Consider the following 19,068-nt stretch of genomic DNA (forward strand, 5'->3'; position numbering starts at 1 on the left):
AGTTTGCTTTGTTTACTTTGGGAACAGGCTGCTGCCTCATGTTTTACTTGGTGTCTCCTGTAACCCCTGGGTCTTTACAGCATGTTTTCCCAGCCTGCCCTGGTGCTTGGGGTTATTCTGCTATAGCTGCAGAACTGGACACTTACCCCTGTTGAACTTCAGGAGACTTCTGTTGATCCAGTCCCCAGGTTTCTGGACAGTGCCTCTGGACTCCTCTTTGGTGTGCCAGTTGTTCCTCCAAATTCAGTGTTGTTTGCAGAGATTACAAATGTGTATCTGCCTTTAGGCAACAGCGGTTTCAAGCACAAACTGCATACTCAAAATCTGCTGTTCAGCCACTCTGAATAGGGCTGGCAGATTTATGTTTGACTTCTTGATAGTATGTAAAGCAATGATGAGCCCTTCATAACTGTGACTCCAGGAAAATTAAAGTTTATTTTATTATCTATAAAACACAAAACCTATTTATTTGTTAAGAATAGTTAAAGTCTGTATACTTGAAAAATTGCCTAGGAGTGTTTGTCAGTTTCTACAAGTAACTGTGCCTTGTACTGGACTACAGTTACAAGTAAACACAAGTTAATGCAAGTGGATAGAGGACGGCAGACCTTTGTCTGTGCACACCCACCAGGCTTAATTCTGCAAAATCACACTGGGGATGAAAGATGGAATATAAAGGTGTGGCCTAAATAGGAATTCAGCTCTTTCTGTGCGACATTACTTATTTAGCTGATGAGAAATGCATTCAGATTGACTTGCAGCAGCAGTTAATGGGAAACCAATGGGTTCAGATCTCCCAGTCATTCTCATGAAAGTCCTACTGAGCTCCCACCATGTCTACATGTCATTGATGTAATTTCTTTGGATTTTAGTACAGCTTTCAGTGCTTTTCTATGATTCTATGACATGACCATGGTCTTTTCCAGCTAAGCAGAGGAGAGTGCATACCTTGAGCCTTCTCTGACATGGAATATGATGATCTAGAACATGTACTTCAAGCTCTCTTAAGTCCTACACTTCAGTCATATCCACACTCTGTCTGTTGTGGGTTGCATCTGTATTAATTAGAGAGGTAAAATCCTCTACACCAATTAGGTTCATTTATTCCAACACATTGTGGTTTTACTTGTGTAATATTACTAATTCACTTTTTTAGCTTTGGTAATAAATATTTGGCAACCTGGAGGAAAAGAAAACTTTTCCAAAATAGATGAATTTATCCTTGCAAGCTTACTTGGTAGCATCTTCCAGTTTTTATCCTTCTAGAGCACCTATGGTGTTGATTGTAGGACAATCAAAAGTTCTGCTCAACTAGATCAGAGGATAGTTCCTTTTGACAGAAGCATTTAATACTTCTCTAGTGGGACATATCTGGACTGTTTTTCAAGAAGACAAACTTCAGTCTAAAAGGGTGGTGGTGACCAGATGTGTTTCCTGGGATATTTTTGATTTTTCAGCGCTAGTAGTTTTTAGTTCCCTCTTTCTGGGCTTTCCTGTACCCTTTTCTGTGGATGAGTCTGGCCTTGGTTACATGTGACAGTGCTGATGTAGAGTGGGGAAGTGCTTAGTCTGAGAAGGTCTGATACCTAGGTAAGATGTAGAAGGAGCTAAGCGTGTCCTTGTGCTGGATTTATAGCGGATTGGAAATTATCAGCAGTAACCAAACTACTGTTCATTGTGCCCAGCTGCTTGGCTCAAAGGGACCTGAGGAAGGAGAAAGACTTGATATCTTGTTGTTATAGCTGAATGATCAACTTTCCTGATAAATGCTGCTTTAAGGATCAATTGCTTACTGTATTAATAACATTCAATAACATTCCATGTGATGCTTTTATGTGTTAATAAAATGGAAAGTAAGAATATTTCACCTGCTAATGTTCTTTAAAATTTTTATTCTTGTATGCAGCTTCTGGGAGTAAATAGGATATGGCCAGCAACAAAGCTGCTTTGCTCTGTGCCTGCTGATACAGAAGCATCCTTTTCTTTTATTCATTTCATTAAAATATCAACATATCTACAGTAGTTAAAATTGACAACAGCTTTTGGTTTGAGCATATTCCATGCATTTACTCCATTAAATCTCTCTAAACTGTACCCCCTTAAGTGTGACAACTTCTGAACTATTGTTTTTTCTACTTCCCCTTTCTTCCACTTTCAAAGGAATTATAATAGTGAACAAATGATGCAGGAGAAAGAAAACAACCACAAAACTTGCTAGAAGAGAGATTCTTTTCTCAACTGTGGTCCCTTTGTGGCTGGCATCTGTGGGAGTGATAGATGCTGAACGAGAGGAATTTCCTTGGTGTAAAAACTCTAAACAGAGGGTGTAGAAAGGACTGTGCTGTTTCTTTATGTTGGTGCAAGATGCAAGTGGAGGATGGCCTATGGCACAATGGTGAAATTATTCAGACTACTGACAGACCATTGCAAAGATTTTTAGTGCCTCTTGACTATTTACTGGTCCATAAATAAGTGCACTCAGTTATGCCAAAGGCTGCCACATCCTTGTTACATGCTGGAGCTGGTCAGGAATTGCCTCAAAAATCGTGCTGGGTTTTGACTTCTGTTGTTTGTCTTCCTTCTGAAGCATCGCTGCTTCTTTCCTTCCTATTGGCAAAAGGACTGGCAGCTGATCAGTAGCTCAGTCCTCCTAAGAGTCTGTATAAAATAAATGCCATGAATATCCTGGAATACTGTAGTGGCAGTTTCTCCATAGATGCCTGGTTAGGGGCAGACTGCATTTGGCATATGCTCTGAATTTTAGGTGCTGGTTTCCAATGTGGCATTCAGAAACCTGAGCCAAGAGTTCTGGCTGTGTAAATAAAAAGTGCTTGGAGAGTCCAGAAGAGGATGAACTATCAAGCTCAGCAGGAACTCACCCTTAATTAATATGCATGCCATTTTCTGATCAGCATGATTTCTGCCTTAAGCCCAGGGCTTGAAATTATTTCTTAGAGCTGGATGCCTGCATGTTTTCTAAGGAAGTTTGAAGCCTTTTTCTTTTCAAATGCGAATGGAGGAAGAGCACAAGTGGGTTACCAACTTTGCCTTCTTTGGGACAGGCACATCTTTATGCAGGAAAGAGCTCCAAAAGTCAAAGCTTTTCCTCTGCCTGAAATTGAAGCTGTACCCTCAAACTGGCTAGGATATAAGACCCAATAGAGATGTGTGTTCATGGTGTGTTAGATAAGGCATATTTTTTTAAAGGTGAAGGGGTTTAGTTCCAGCACTTTTTCCTGTGATTACTCATTTGTTTTATGCAATGACTGTTTAATATACAATTATAGAATTGGTTGGGTTGGAAGGCACATCAGAGGTCATCTAGTCCCAAGCCCTCTACAATGGGCAGGGACACTTTTCACTAGAACAGGTTGCTCAAGCCCCATCCAATATAAAATATGTCTCAACAGAAGAAATGAGAGGTGTTTCACTCCTCATATGAAAAATACAAAAATCTCACTTGAGTATGTTTTGGAGCAATTTTTATTAAATCCCTTCAGGTAGAGGATATCATTTGGTTTATTTTCATGTTCACACTAATGTGCAAAAGGTACTTTCAAATTGTTGCCATGTGCTTTGTATTGGATTCTTTCTCCCAAGAATTCCTCTGTTGCCTGTGTTTACAGGACACATTGGAAGCAGGGCCTAGAAGACCCATACCCTCAGAGATACCAGTAAGAGTAATTTATGAATTTGGTTAATCAGCTGCCTAGAGAACTAAGAGAGTTCTGGATTTGGGCTTAAGCCATATGCATGTCGAACTTAAAAGGAAAAGCAATATTTCTCCAGTGTCTGGTAAAAGAGTCCGTGGGAGGCAGGCTTCCTTCAGTCATCTCTGCATATAAACTTGATTTTTTTTTTTCTTCCCCTGTGATTTAAGGATCAGTCAAGATCTTCATGGTCATCAAAGGGATAAACATCTCTGAGAGTACACTGGGCATTCTTCATTTGGGGACATAGCATGTGCAACTCTATCAAGTTGACACAGATCCTTGCACCCCTTGTGAAATGTATCCCAAGGACTTGTTTGTACTTCCCATCTGCCCTTCATCCTTGAGACCTGCAGATTGTATGCAGAACCTGACCCCTTTTAGTTTCTGTCAGTGTGATTCTTTACCTAGTCTGAGAGCTGGTTATTAAGTAAAGCACTCCTCCACTTTGCACACAGTCAGATCCTGCTTGTGGGGGAAGTAAATGACTTGCAATTTAATCTAGTGAGTGGCATTTTGCAGAAATTTTTCATCTTTAAAAGTTACATTTCTTTTTGAAAAGAAATCTTGCTTGCCTTTTTTATTAGGCTTCTGTAAGTATGTATCTCTAGGGAGCTTTTCACTTGTTTTTGGGATGTTGCCCAAACACAGTTGATTGAATGGGGGATTAATAGTTTAATTAAGAGTCCTGAGATTTAAGACATAGGAAGTAGCCCTCTCCTTCTGAGATTTTTTCCCCCTGATTTGTGCTGCCAGATTTTCTCTCTCCAAAACCATATTTTCAGTGCATACCTATTGCATCATCTCACTCGTTCAAATATTCATCACAGTTTTTTGAAGCAATTCTTGAGGACTGTAACAATTGGATTGTGATTTATCCAGCTGTGCTCACGTACTGTTATGTGCTGCATCAGAACATCAGTATCATGTTTACTGCATTGTCAGTCTTGTATGAATTTTACTAAATAAAGTTCCTAAAGGCTGGGCAGAGGTTAATGATCACTTGTAACTACAACAGTCATGCATAATACTAGTGGTTTTTGTGAAAATTTTTGTTTAAAACAGGGTTATATTGAGCAGTTTGTGCACCATTTTAATTTTGCCAACTGATTCTGTAGTTTTGTGTCAGGCTTACATGAAGACTCAGTTGAATCCTTTTCCTTCAGAGAGGATCTGAGCTGATCCCATCACTGCAGTGTTTTTATTGATGCTCTATATCCTATACATTCCTAGGTAAAAATAAATTACTGCATTAATAGGGAGCTATTTATCACTAGAGGGATTAACCACAGATGTCTGCTAATCTTAATAATACCAAGTTTAAAGCCATGCATGATATATATAAAAGCAAACTAAAAACTCTGGAGTATATTTTGGCCCTAAAAGCTTATAGATGAATGATGCTGACAATGTAGCCTTAAATGTGTGGTATGTGGGCACCACAGTCTGCCTACAAAGTGCATATTGTTGATTTCAGGCCATTTTAGTAATTTTTACTAAACTGCTAAATTGGACGATTAGTGGCGTTTTACCAGCCAAGAAGCTGGGATTTCCAAAACTGACTTCATTTCCTCTGTATCCTTCACTAACATTAGAGAATACTAAAAGCCTTTTTTCCAAGGCATGAGAAGTCTGTCACACATCTATTGGCCCTTATGTGGTCAAAGGGAATTTTTTAATTAGAGGTCTTAACAGTTGTGTGTTTAGGTGGAAAGGTGCATTTTATTTGCTAGTCTTTCTCTCAGATTTTCTCCTTGGGACAAAAATGCTTTGATGAAAGTAACATTAGGTAGGATAATATAGGCAAACAAGTACTTACAACCATAAGAGTGTTTGATTGTAAGACATTTGTAAATAAAAGGGTTTAGAAGCACTTATTAGATTTGTAACTAATCTGTTTCTAAGAAACTTTCCCTGAAAACCTAACAATAACAAAAATGGCAGGTCACTTCCATTAGGAACTTACTTGTACACACTCATCAAATTCAAACAGTGTATTTTCAGGGTTAAAAGCTTTCATGCATGGTTTGTAATTATCATGCAGCTTGTAATTAAAAGTAAGGACTTGTGGGGTAATTTAAAACCAAATTAAATGTAAATTTGGAAGTCCTCTGAGTACACCATAAATCACCATTAAGACTCTGTATCTAAGGAATATTTACCCTTTGGAACATCATTGTGAAGTCCCCCAGTCTGACAAGATGCAGAGGCTGCAATTCAGCCTTCTGCTGGGATAGAGAACTGGGGGAAAACTGTATGTTTCCATAAAAAGATAGCTGCGGGGAATGAGTGTAGTAGATCAGCTGGTTTAGGATATGTATCTTGCCAAGGAGGAAAATGGAACTTGCCTGAGTGTTGTTGCATAACAGAATGCCTTATGTCTTTTCCATTAGGAACTGCTAAGCTAATTTAATTGCTACCTTTTAAAATTTGTTTTATTTAATATTTATATTTCTATGTTAAATGTAAAAGAATATAATACAAAATGACCTTTATAATTGTCTCAGGGTAAATACTTACTTATTTTCCTTGCTGAGATTTCATTGAACTGTTGTGTGAGCCCCCAGGCTTTTCAATATCTGGGATCTGTTCTGTGTCGAATGACAGAGATGTTTCTCACAGAGCTGACTTGCAAAGGAGACTCTTTCAGCGCCAGACACTGTGGTAGCAGCAGCCACAGAGAAACTCAAGTTGATAGCTGGACCAGGAGGAAATGGGTTGCTAGTGTTCTGATCCTCCTTGAATTTAAAATGAGCTGCTTGAAGACCCAATAAACAAGACAGTTTCTTTGCCTGGAAAATGACTGGGAAATTAAGTTATTAATTTATAAAAATGTAATATCTCAGACCAAGAATACAAAAGCAGATTCCATAAATTATTTATTTCAATTGCATCTTCATTTAAGGTGCCAAGATACCTTTAAAAACATAGCACAAAACAAAACAAAAACATAGCACACAGAATATGTGTAGAAAGATCATTATGTTCTGTTACTGGATCTATAATGGTCCTTCCTTAAATCTTCACAGCTTTTCCCAGGTTAGTCTCTATTTTCCACTGTTTAGATACATTTTATTTTCTGTAGTGGATTGCTCTTTGTTTCTAATCTATAGCTTTGAATATTGGAGTAGCTAGTTTTAATTTAATCCAAAGTAAAGAATTGAAAGAGAACATCAAAGCCAAGATCTTTCTACTCAGATCCTTTCCAAAACTTCATTTGGTTGAATTGCCCACAATTTAATCAAAACAACAGTAAAAATACTCTATGTTTTTACAGGTTTATTCCCTTTATTATCTCATTGTATGTCAGGACCTAAGCAGAAGTGTAAGACTACCCAGTTATCCATCTATAAATAGTGACAGAATCAGACCCTTACCTGCATAGTGAGTGCTTATCCTACAGAAATTTAAGATACAAATTGATTCCCTTAACTAACAGATTTTATACTTGATTCAGTTAAAAGAAGTTGAGGGATATGAATGAGGAGAAAGCATTACTATACCCTTCAAGTAACTGAAATAGCATTCTTGCCTGACTGGATTCCTTGAATCCTAGACAATTGATCCTCAAGCTGAGAGCCTGGTGGACCAATGCTGTTTCACGTGCCCCTTTTGGCTGAGTATTGTGCAGAAGTGGACGATCAACATTACCCCTGCAAGACTTGTAACATATTAAATCCTCCTGATAATTTGGCTATTATAATGATTGCTGAAGGCAATAGACCAGGCCAAGCAAATTCACTGTCACGTGTTAATGATTTACACACCCTCATCACATGGACTAACAGCTTCACACAAAAAATGAAGTCATTGATGGCATCACCTATTACAGCCTCCTGTGCCAAGCAGGGTAACTTTCAAGCTGGATCAGGCCACTCAGAATTTTATTTTTTTTTAATGGGGGGTGGGGTTTTTTTGGCAAACTAATTTTGATTTTCTGATACAAATTTGAATATAAATTACAGTGTGAAAATTATTTTTCTGTATTAAATACACATCTTTTATCACACTGTCAAGAGAATAAATTTAGAACTGATTTTGGCACTAAAAGATATACAGATAACATACACTGAGAATAGTCTCCATCTGCTGCTGAAGTCTCTCTTGTTGCCCAGAGTGGTTCTTGGAATTTCTTTCCCTTTGAAGATTTTCGTCAGTGAACATTTCTTTAACTTGCTGTCTACTGAGAATTCAGCTCCCTTTCCCCTACTCCCATTCTGTTGTCTTTGAGCAGGTTGAGCAGATTCTTGCTATGTTTGCAGTTTTAGAAAAGCCAGGCACCAAGTTTTCACTTTCGCTTTGTATTTGCCTAATAAGGAACTTGGAGCAGCAGTAGACTGAACAATCCTAAATGCTAGGAAAAAATATATAACCCAAGCAACACCCCAAAGCAAAACCTCAGCAGTTTACTTTCAAGGTTAGTTTCAAGATTGCATACAAGTAAACTTGTTAGAACCTAGCCATCTGTATAGTATTAGGTGCATATTTGACAAAAAAAAAAAAAAAAAAAAAAAAGGTAAATAAAAAAGCTGTCAAACGACTCTTGAACATTCAAAGAGCTTAAAAGCTCTTTGTGTGGTAATGTTGGCACACTTCCTAAGTGACCAGATGGAATTTTATTAACAGCCAACAGGACAAGGGCTGAGATTTTGTTTCTTAGCTTACTATTTTTGAAATGCTTGTAGAGGATGTGTCAGAAAGCTTGATGTACTTTCATACTACGCAAAATTACACATATACCTTCCCTTAATGCAAAGATGAAGACTGCTTCAGAGGTTGTCATTTCTGTAAGGTAGATAAGAAGAAAGCTATGAGATGTATGGTAATTTAGGTATCACTACTTTTTAGTGAATTTCTGAAAGGTGTTTTTTATACACAATTTGTGGTCATATTAAAAACAGAGCTTAGAAACAGACTTTCTAAATAATGTATTTTATAAAAAGATAAAAAAAATACTTAAACATTAAAGAGACTTGATTTCTGATATCAGTAACCACTGGTAATAGTGATGTCAGATTTCCATTTAAGGATTCTGGTAAACATTAAGACCATGCAAATTTATGTGACTCCTCCTTTTCTGGCATCATCATGGATTTATTTATTGTCAGTAAGTCATCAGTAAGAAATACCTGAAAACTGAGAATCTCCATTGTCTCCAGTAAATGACAGGATGGAGATTAGCCCAGGAAGCAGCTGAGGGACCTGAGGTTGTTCAGTCTGGAGAAAAGAATGGTAAGAGGTGACCATATCACTCTCTACAAAAACCTAAAGAAGGCTGGAGCAAGGTGGATGTTGGTCTCTTCTCCCAGGTAACTGGGACAAGAGGAAATGACCTCAAGTTGTGCTGAGGAGGCTCAGGTCAGATATAAGGAAAAATTTCTTCACTGAAAGCAGGAAAAGGCTCCCCAGAAAAGTGGTGAAGTCACCATCCCTGGACGTGTTCAAAAAATGGGTGGATGTGGCACTTCTCAATATATTTTAGTGTGCACAGTGGTGTTTAGTCAAAGGGTAGAGTCAATGATCTTGGAGGTCTTTTCCAGCCTTAAAGAGCCCATGATTCTAGGACCTCCAAACCAGACAGCCTAAAAGAAAAGAAAATCTGTAACACTCTGTGGACTCATGGTTCACCCTGTTCTTTTCAGGTGCTTCCTTTCCATATTTAAGGTTTTCAGGGGACTTATGATAGCTAGAAAACAGCTGTCTAGTCAGAGATTAGTATTTCATAACATTTGACAGAAGAACACTGATGTGACACACAATTACAGCTAGCAGTACCAATTTTGAACCTAGTATCTTACCCAGACAAAATTCTCACTGTTGCTGGTGAAAGATGTGCCTGAGGGCTTTATACAGAATCAAATCCTGTATTTGTTCAGTAACTCAAGCTGGTATAAGTATGGTTATGACAGCACCGTGTACTTGTACAGTTGATACGGACTTACTTGCAGAGGGTAGGCCAAAGACCAGAACTGGAGCTTGTTGAAGTCAAAGAGAATTTTTCTTAGTTCTGGAATTTTGTATCCTCAGCTTTGTATGACCTGGTTTTTATTTATTTGGTTGATTGGTTGGTTTGTTTTTAGGTTCAGTAAGAAAAAGTAATTTTAACTTGTTTATCTAAAAAGCTAACAGTAGAGTAAGCTGGTTAAATTGATTAGGAATGTATACTTGAAGTCTAAATTGTTGTCCTGCATTATAGCATCCTACAGAAGTCCACTCAGACTAACTTGTAGCATTCCATGTATGTTATTTTGTTGGTTAATAAGCCTTATTTTGTATAGAACATGGAAAAAGAACAGAGGATTGACAGCCTCGTTAAATTATGCCACGAAGAAATCAGTGTTCTAATATAGCAAGGGAAATAAATTAAACAACAAATTTAAAAGCTCTTTAGGAAAGTGTTTTCCTCTTATTTGTTTATGTAATGTCTAGGCTGGCATTTGTAATCAGCTAACTTGAGTCACATTAGGATCAAGACTTTTAGAGCAGGTACAGTCCGAAAAAGTTGGACACAGAAGTGTAGGCAAAGATCTCAAAGAAAAGATAAAGCTGAAAAAGCTTGATATGCTTAGTTTTACATGTGCTGTTTCTAGACTGTGCTGTTTCAGTAGTTTAATTTTCTTCTGTTTGTTTTCTAGCACCTGTTCTTGCTGTCGTGACTTGACAAAGTGACTCTTGCTTGCTAGATTAAAAGTGCTTCAGGCAGAAATCATCTGGAGGAGCAGAAAAGGAAAAGAAAGAAAACAAAAGAACAGAATAAGCCACTAAAAATAAATAAAAAAGAGCCAGTAGAGAGATGCAAACCCTGCTAGCTGCTTGTATGTGTGCATGTGCATAGACACATGCAGACATGCAGCTTGTCTCTTCTATACTGCTCCACATGATTATTTGTAGTACAGCATTGTAGGGAATGATAGATTTGATTAGCATTAAGGTTACTCCTTGTTTTCCAAGATCCTGTTTCAGTCATTTACTTACTCTTCAGGAAGAGCTATATTCTGTTCCAACTGTCTGCTTTAGGCTGTCCATTTTAATTTGCTTGATGAGTTCTTGCATGAGCAAGAAACAGGTTTGGACTACTGTCTGAAGTAACAGTAGTCATTTAAGGTAGTATTTTGGTCCTGTTGTTTTTGGCCCACTAAATTTTTTTCATTCTGTGCATAGGGTGGGCAGTAATCTGGAATAATCTGATGGAGGAGACCTTCCCTTGCCTTTTATGTTGCAGTACTTTGAAGCCATGTCATAAAATAAGGAGGGGTGGGCATGTAGAAGAAGCATTCATAGTTGAACGTTCCCACAAAGAGCAGGGTCCCCTTCTGCCCCATGTGATACCTGACACTCTCTTGATACCTGCCCAGGATGTGTTGTGCTCTGCTTTATAGAAGTGCTGGGAGTCATCTGTACCTGCATCTGAAGACTCCTGCAGAATCCAGAGTGTGCAGGAATTCTGAAACCTGAAAATCTCTTGTTGAAAACCCCACTTCCCACATAGATATTTTTAACCCTGAATTTGCAGCTCTCCCATTCACTTACACAGTGCATTGCTTCCCTCATACTTTATTAATACCTTCTGAAAGCTAGCACATTCATATCTTTGAAGCATGATGACATAATGTAGTGATAGTAACTTTATAATTGCCAGTGAGAAAGGAAATGATCCTTCATCTTTTAGTAGTACCTGGTAAATAAAAGGAGAACCGCTTGCCAAGAAGGAGGATATGAAAAGACATTCAGCTGTTCTTTGACAAAACATTTGTCCTGAAAGAAAGAGGTGTCCCTTGAATTAAAAACAGTATTCTTTGTGTGTACATCTTGGCATGCACTGTGTTGTATGGTAAATATTTTACGTGGTGAAATATATGTGGGTTGATTTAATTCTGGGACTTTGTGTGTTTAAAACCATTTTGATAATATGACTCAGTGAAGATGAGGCACGTGGAGAAAAAAAACTATATGAAAATAAAATATGTAAATACAAATGCTGTCTTCTCAATTAAATTGTAATTCTTTACAAATTGGTAGCCATCTTGATCGTTTTTTCAATTACGGCTAGTAATAGAGTATCAGAAAGGATCTTTCCATAAACTGAGAACCAAATTATTTGGAATATTTACTTTTTCTATCATTAGCTGATTTTTAAATAAAATTTAACCACTAAAGACTCCCTTTATCTAGCAGTTTTCTATTAAATGAAAAAAAAAATCTATTTCATTCCTCTTGGACTGGTTTTAAGCAAAATCTTTCAAGACTTTATGTAAAGCAGTAGAGTTATGTTGATTTCACTGAATTTTGATCTGTTTCTTTAGACCTTAAGATAATTCCAGATCTGCAGTGTTTAATTATGAAATATAAAGTTACCTAAATCTGTACCACATTTTCATAGGAAAGAGAAAAAAAATTTCCAAGTTTCTGCAAAATCTTCTGAAATGTCATTCTTATGGCCTTTGCAAGTCATGATTTAAGTAATAGAGGGTAATTAGTGTGCAGAAACCAATTACAGATCCATATAGTTTGGCACAGTGTAACTGTTTTTTATATGAGAATCTGTGGTTTATCTGTGGCTACAGTAAAAACAATACATGAAATTATTTCCAAAGATACCAAATGTCCTCTGAGGGATGGGGGGTAGGGGGGAAGCAAACAGAAAATTTGCATTGGCAAGAGATTCCAAGTGTGCTGACTGCTGGCTGATGCCACTTGTTTTAGGTTTCTATCCTAATTTTGAACACAGATTGACTAAGTAGCTATTAGTGTGTATAGGCTGACCTGATAATTACAAAAACTAATTAGGTAGCTTAGTGCTCAGGTGGCAGTGAGTCAGGGCATGTCAGTATTTTCAGGTAATAAAAATGAAACCCCATGTCAGAAGAACAGATGCAGAAGCAAGAGGATAAATGAAAGAGTAACAAGTTTCTAAGACCAGATGGCATATAGCTAAGATTCAGAAAGTGTTTAAGAATGAAGCAGCTGAACTACTGTCAAAAATAGACACACTCATTAAAATTAGTTACTATGCTAGAAAAGTAGAGCAAATGTACCTAAGTAAAAAACAGGTTGCAGAAGGAACCCTGCAGTTAATGATCCATCATTATATTCCTGGAACTAGAAAATTTGTTGGGAAAAAACCATTAACCCACCTCAATGAACATGGTAAGACAGAAACTAACAGGGCTTCTGCTTTCAAAAAAAAAGTTCTTTCCTGATTAAGATGTTGCTCTTGTATGTCTGTGCAGGTCTTCTGGCATTTCTAATAAACTAATTCTTCACTGCTGCCCTCTGACAGAATATAGGTGCCTCCTGATTAGATGCCAGATTTAAAAATTTTGTGGATGGGCTAGGAGCAAAGAGGTGTCCCTAATGATGGGTTTGGGTGGTTTGGCAGAAAATAATGTACACTTGGGAATGCTTGAGGGCAGCTGCTACAAAGAAAGAAGGAGATAGAGTATTTTTTGGCAAGGGGCTGAATGTGAGAAAAAGATTCTTCTGTCCTCAATAAACTCTGTATTTGAAATATTTTGCATGTTGATGTGAACATTTGTATGGGACTAGGTATCTTCTGAAAAATTACTCCGAGGATGTGGCTTAGTTTATATTAGTTCAAAAAGGACCCATGCTACATTTCTGCCAGCTCATTCAATGACCTGGGAGCTAAAAGTTTCTCATGATTTTGCACCTGTCTTCCATTTTCTTTGGGGAAGTGGCATCTGGGGTCATTAGACCAAAGTTGTGCTACAGATCTCACCAACTGCTAGGATTTCTGCTGCAAGAAGTCATTCAGGCCAAATATATAAATCTCACCCAAGCGGATTATGTGTCAGGTTCTCAAATAATATCACATCAGAATGCACTCACTTTTCATCAAAAACTGTGGTGAGCCTGGGTTGGATTTCCTCTATAGGTTAGTTTGGACTGACAGTCTAGTAAGTTAATTAGTTTGGACTGAAAGTCTAGTAAGTTCAAGTCTATACAAGAAAATGAAGTTATTTCTGCAGTTTAGCCCATGGGCATGTATGTACTTACAATTTTAAGAGATTTATGCCATTATAACACAAGGACACCCATAAAATGGCACAATTTCTTCTGCTCAATTTTGATGTCTCATTGTTTTCTGAGAGGCAGTGGAACAGACTCAGAAGGCTCTGATGTTAATACAGCCACCATCCCTGTAACAGCAGAACTGCTGGAACTTGGTTTTTTATCTGATCAGCATGTTTCAGTATGTCCCATTTCAATATCTATTAATTTTGAATTCCTTATCTGTTAAGTTGCATGTATAATGCAATAGTCTGTTTAATAACAACACGTTCACATACACAAAGTGTCAGTCAAAAGATACAGTCAATATTAATGATATGTTCAAAATCCTTATTTTGTAGAGAAAATATCTATGCTGGATAAAATGTTATAAATTATATGAAAAACAAACAGTCCAGACAAAAGCTGACCATCTAAGTACTCAGCTAAGACATTCTACATATTTTATTAGCATCAGTCTTGGAATAGGGTTTTTCCTGTTTTTTGGTGAAGATGCCATGGACTCAGAGCAAAATTGGAAGTTGGTTCTTACCCTCAGAATCTGCATTACTAGAAAGATTATTGGGTACCTTTTCAAACTTTTTGCAGTCTAACCAGCGCTCCTGAGGCCCTGACCCTAAACAAAGTTGATGAACTACCATATTTTTAACTGAAAGAACAGTTCTTTTGTATAAAACAAGTCACTGACTGCAAACAGGAGTGAGTCACAGAAAAGCTTTTAGAAAAAAGAGTACTGTGAAATGAAATGGAATATTAAAACATTCACTAATGTTACTTTCTGACTAATTTTCTCTGTAAAAATGCCTGCACAAGAGATAGCAAAAGGTTGCAAGAGACAGTAGTAATACTGTGCTACCAAAAAGCAATGTGGGCAATCAAAGAATTTAAACAGCCTCATTTTTTATGAGTGTTTGTGCAGGAGTAGTTATTGGGGAAAACAAAATGTAACCGTAGGTGGAATGGGCCAGACAGGTCTGACAGCTCTTGGCAGACTCCACTTGCTAACTTATCAGTTTGTAACATTAGGATATACAGGATTAAGGTGTGTGGGATTCAGAGCTCCTTGTCCAGATAAGATAACTTATTTTCTGAAAGCAATACAGTGTGCCAGATATGAGAGACTTCCTGTGCTTAGGGTCATCAACAAAATAGTTGATACTTGTATTAAATGTCAGGCTTCATGCCACACATATTCACAACATGATACCATACTCTTGCTCCCTTAGATCTTCCTAATGTGAGCTTCACACCACTTGCATTTGACACAATGTACCAAGTCACATTTCTCTGATATTCAGCCAAAAATATTCCTTATATTGCTTTTATTTGATGGGGTTTTATTGCTGACAATGTGATCAGTCTATGCAGCAACAAGGCTAATGGAAACAGCTTCTATGGAAGGAGAGGAGGACACAAAAGTAAGCAGGAGATGGTCACAAGAAAACAGCAGGGGTTTTGTACTTGCAAAAGAAGCATTTGCAGCTTCTTCCCTAAGCAATGGGTTTGGGGAAACAGTGAAACAACAGGAGTGGGAAGCCTTATGTGATAATATGGTGAGAGTCCTCTGGAACACTACAGCACTTCTCTCTGAATATCCATGTCAGTGTCATTTCAGACTATAAGGGTTTGTTCTTTTCAGGACAACAAAAGAAAAAAAAAATATAAGATAACAAAACCTCTGAATCTGTTGAAGACCTGTTTCCACATGTCCAAGATTCTTGGGTTTCAAAAGTAACTGTCTCTTTCAAGGTATCAACTCAGTTTAGAAAGGAGATGGACTAGGACCGAAAGAACCAAAGGAAACAAATAAATTCTTTCTTGAAGGATGGTTTCTTCCCTCTGTGCTCTTGGCCTTGTGGCACTGGGTCAAGAGATCTGTTGTTTCTACAGTTCTCCTATTATATTTTCATCTTTAGTACAGTGATTAAGGGTCAAGCTGCAAGAAGTTTAGAGTTGTAGGCTTATTAAAATATTAAGGATTATTGTAATTTATTTTAGAAGCACACTTTGTGCATATGGTTTCTGAATTAATCTCTCCTGTTATGTTACGTTATTTTAAAAATACAGCATCCAAGTATACCTAGTGGAAGGGTAATTTGGCACACAGTGCAACATTGTTTCATAAGATATTTTAAAAGTAGTGTGGTCACAGGTACCATTGTCACAAGTGCCCAATGATACTTGAAGTTTGTCTGAAGTTGCTGTTAAATGTCCATGTATGTCAATGGAATGTGCACATGCTTGGTACCAGGAAAAATTGATTTCTTTATCCTAGGGAATGAAATATTTGGATAGTCACATTTGAACAATTTTGCCCAAAATGCATAATTTTACATATCATCTGTAATTGTGTAATATTAAAGTAGTGGACTTTCCCCAAAAAAAACTTTACATGGCACTGAGCAGAAAGGAGTGGTAGGAAAATAGACTGGGCAGACTTCTAACTCTATTGCAGGTTCTGATGTGGAATGAAGTGAAAGAAATAGCAAGTATTTTATATGAAGCACTCATCTCTACACAGAAAAAATTAAATAATAAGTGAGATCTTGTGATTTATTGAGCACAAGTGAAGTAGAAGAGGCTGTACGAGAGAAATAAAATCTGGGTGTGCTCTCTGACAATAGTCTACAAAATCTGGTGTGACAGTGAATTTCTTATCTTTGCATTTTCTTCTTCCCTAGATTATAGGAACCCTTGCTTTTCATATATATAAATCGTAGATTGAGTCTTCTTATTGTAAATGTTGCTATAGCTTCAAAGTCAAGTGTGTGAATATACAAGGAGATGAGATGCCTGTAAGGAAGGAAGAGAATTAGTGCTATGTTAGCAGAAAACTGAGAAGAATATGAGAAGGAGGCAGGTGAGGAAGGTATGAGAGGAGGTGGAGTGCACAATGTAAAATTGTAGTGCTGGGGCTGGTCATTGATTAGTTGTGTCTTTTGACAAATTCTAGGGGTATATCCTGAATAATGTATTTAAGCAATGAGACTTTGCAGTGTGTGTTCAACTTTACTGTTGACTAAAGGTTATCCAAGAAGAGTGCTGTGGTAACCCTGCTGGAGAGTAATGTGAGTATGAGGGGAAATCAAATTTAGGGTTTTTTTTCCCCAGTTAGCTTGTTCCAGAAGGTGGCAGTTCAGCATAGTGAGGAGGTGGTAGGGAGGAAGGTTTTTAAGGTCTTGAGGAGCCACAACCAAGTGTGGTTGCATTAAGGAGTACTGACACTCCTGGCTATAGTGTTTCTAAGAATGTGTTCATTATGAATAGAAAAAATAACTGCCTGATGATAGAAACATATAAGCAATTTCATATATAAATACTGAGCACTTTGGAAAGTTAAGTATCTCAACTTTATCTGTATGGAATATTGAACTACAAAAGCATATGCTAATAAAAATTGGATGTAGAACAAAAGCCACAGCTTTGGTTGAGAATCAAAGCAGCTCCATCAGTGAGATTCCACCCTTTTCATGGGATGCCTGCTGTGTCTTCACTCTTTTCCTTTGCACCATCCCATACATAGGCAAGTGAAGAGGAGGCAGAGCACAGCAGGTGCCAGCTCACCTGTCATGGAGGCTTCCTACGCTGGTGGGAAGCTCTAAGCAGCGCTGGCTGCTAGTCAGGCTCAGAAGATGCCAGTGATGCACTGAAAAGAAACTGCACCTATGGCTGTGTCAGGCTTGGGTCGAGGCTCTTGATCAGCCACTGGGACCAAGAGACAGTGAGACACTATTTAACATTATTTGTTTTGAGTAACACTTTCTGCTTGCTGTCAGAGTTGGCATGGAAACTGAATCAGCACTCGTTTTGCAAAGAATAGTCCATTCAGAGAGAGGTTAGTCATCAGTGGGCTTACCAGAGGCTCAGGCTGCAGCTGCAGCCTTAAACCTTGCTCATGAAAGGATAGAATCCTCAAAATGGTAACAGTCATACTACCCCAGCCTTTACTGGGCAAATAGGTGTCTTTTGAGAATGATGTAATCTCATTTGCATTTGGGTGGTGGTGGGGTTTTTTTTAAAGGGAAGAGTTAATTATCTGAAATCCACAATAGAACTTTCTTATTTCAAGAAGATGCCATCTGTTTTAATGGATCAGTTGAATTTAAAGAGTTAACACAATTCCTATAAACAATGATGCTTGTAACATTGCGGTGGAAAGTGACATAGTTATTAAAAGGCTCTAAGCTTAGCACTAGGCATCTGTGATAGTCAAGATGGAAGCCTACACAGCATGCAGAAGTTGGCATTTTCAATTGCTTTGCCTCTATTGATGAAGAAGATCAAGATATGCTTATTTCTATTCTATTTTATTCCCACACACAGGGGGAGAAGCAAAGAAACAGCTGCTGGTTTTCTGTACCAGCAAGGCTGAGAAAATACTGATAGATAAATTGCTGTTCAGTGGCATTTCATAAAGCCATGTCACCTGCTGTGAGATCCTGTTGTCTGATGCAAAATGATAAATGTATATATAAATTTGAAAAGTTTCATTTCATCTATAACCTTTGCCTCCTGGCTTTTTGTATCATCAGAATACAGACCATGCACATCTTCTTCATTGATGCAGGAACTGTTTACACTATTTACATTCAAGACTATAATGCTGTTACCAAATTGATGAGGACATTAATTTTTTTTTCCTTTTTTCTTTAATCAAGCAGATAATTTAAGTGAAGCCCTGAAAAAGCTGAAGATAACATCCACTGACAGCGCAGCAGATAGCTTGGAGGGATGCTTGGACTGTCTGCTTCAGGCTCTGGCACAAAACAGTAAGTTGTATGGGCCTTTCAAATTTTAAATCATATGAGATCAGTGAATTAAAATGTGGCAGAAAGACTGACTCAAGCAGTAGGCTGCTAGATTGGCTCTGTGGAGCTTTGGGGGTTTTTAACCCATATGTCTGTAACATTCCTGTAGCAACAAAGACAGTGACAGGTAAATACCTGAATATTTGGAATAGCTGTAGACCATTCCTTTCTCCACAATGAACTAGAATACTTACTTTTTTAAGTGATCATTCAAGAAAAGAACAGAGATGGAGAAATAAGCCTCATGAGATGGGGAAAAGGATAAGGGAGCTGCTTGCTAATTCTGGTTGAAAGAGCATAGTTTCCTACTTGTAATGTATTTCTCCTCACACGTCTGATCACAGATTTCTTAATTCCAGGAGTTTCAATTAGCAGAACTAGAAAATCAAGTTTGATATGTAGTATGTAACAAAAATAACATCTGAATGGAACAAGAGGTCATTTTCACCAAAAACTTCAGAATGCTTCTCCCCACTCCCAGTAGACAGAAAAGTAAGGTAATGAAGATGGCAGTTTAT

At 37.7% G+C, this 19,068-nt stretch overlaps 1 protein-coding gene and 1 long non-coding RNA gene across 5 annotated transcripts in view; one reads left to right on the plus strand and one right to left on the minus strand.

Annotated features, from left to right (window-relative positions):
- RAP1GDS1 (Rap1 GTPase-GDP dissociation stimulator 1) overlaps nt 1-19,068 on the plus strand; it is a 90,684-nt gene that overhangs the window by 13,449 nt on the left and 58,167 nt on the right. For 3 of the 4 annotated variants that reach the window (XM_018926824.3, XM_050974061.1, XM_018926826.3), the window contains exon 2: nt 18,401-18,511. In XM_018926824.3, the coding sequence (XP_018782369.2) occupies nt 18,401-18,511 (111 nt within the window). The remainder of the gene's footprint in view (nt 1-18,400; nt 18,512-19,068) is intronic. The other variant, XM_018926825.3, reaches the window with a different exon arrangement.
- The window catches only part of LOC127059573 (uncharacterized), a 28,716-nt gene continuing 15,866 nt past the window's right edge, over nt 6,219-19,068 (minus strand). Inside the window, exon 5 of the long non-coding RNA XR_007777522.1 lies at nt 6,219-6,513. This is a non-coding gene — a long non-coding RNA (uncharacterized LOC127059573). The remainder of the gene's footprint in view (nt 6,514-19,068) is intronic.

The sequence above is a fragment of the Serinus canaria genome, chromosome 4, assembly GCF_022539315.1.
Source record: "Serinus canaria isolate serCan28SL12 chromosome 4, serCan2020, whole genome shotgun sequence".
In the NCBI taxonomy this organism is placed as follows: domain Eukaryota; kingdom Metazoa; phylum Chordata; class Aves; order Passeriformes; family Fringillidae; genus Serinus; species Serinus canaria.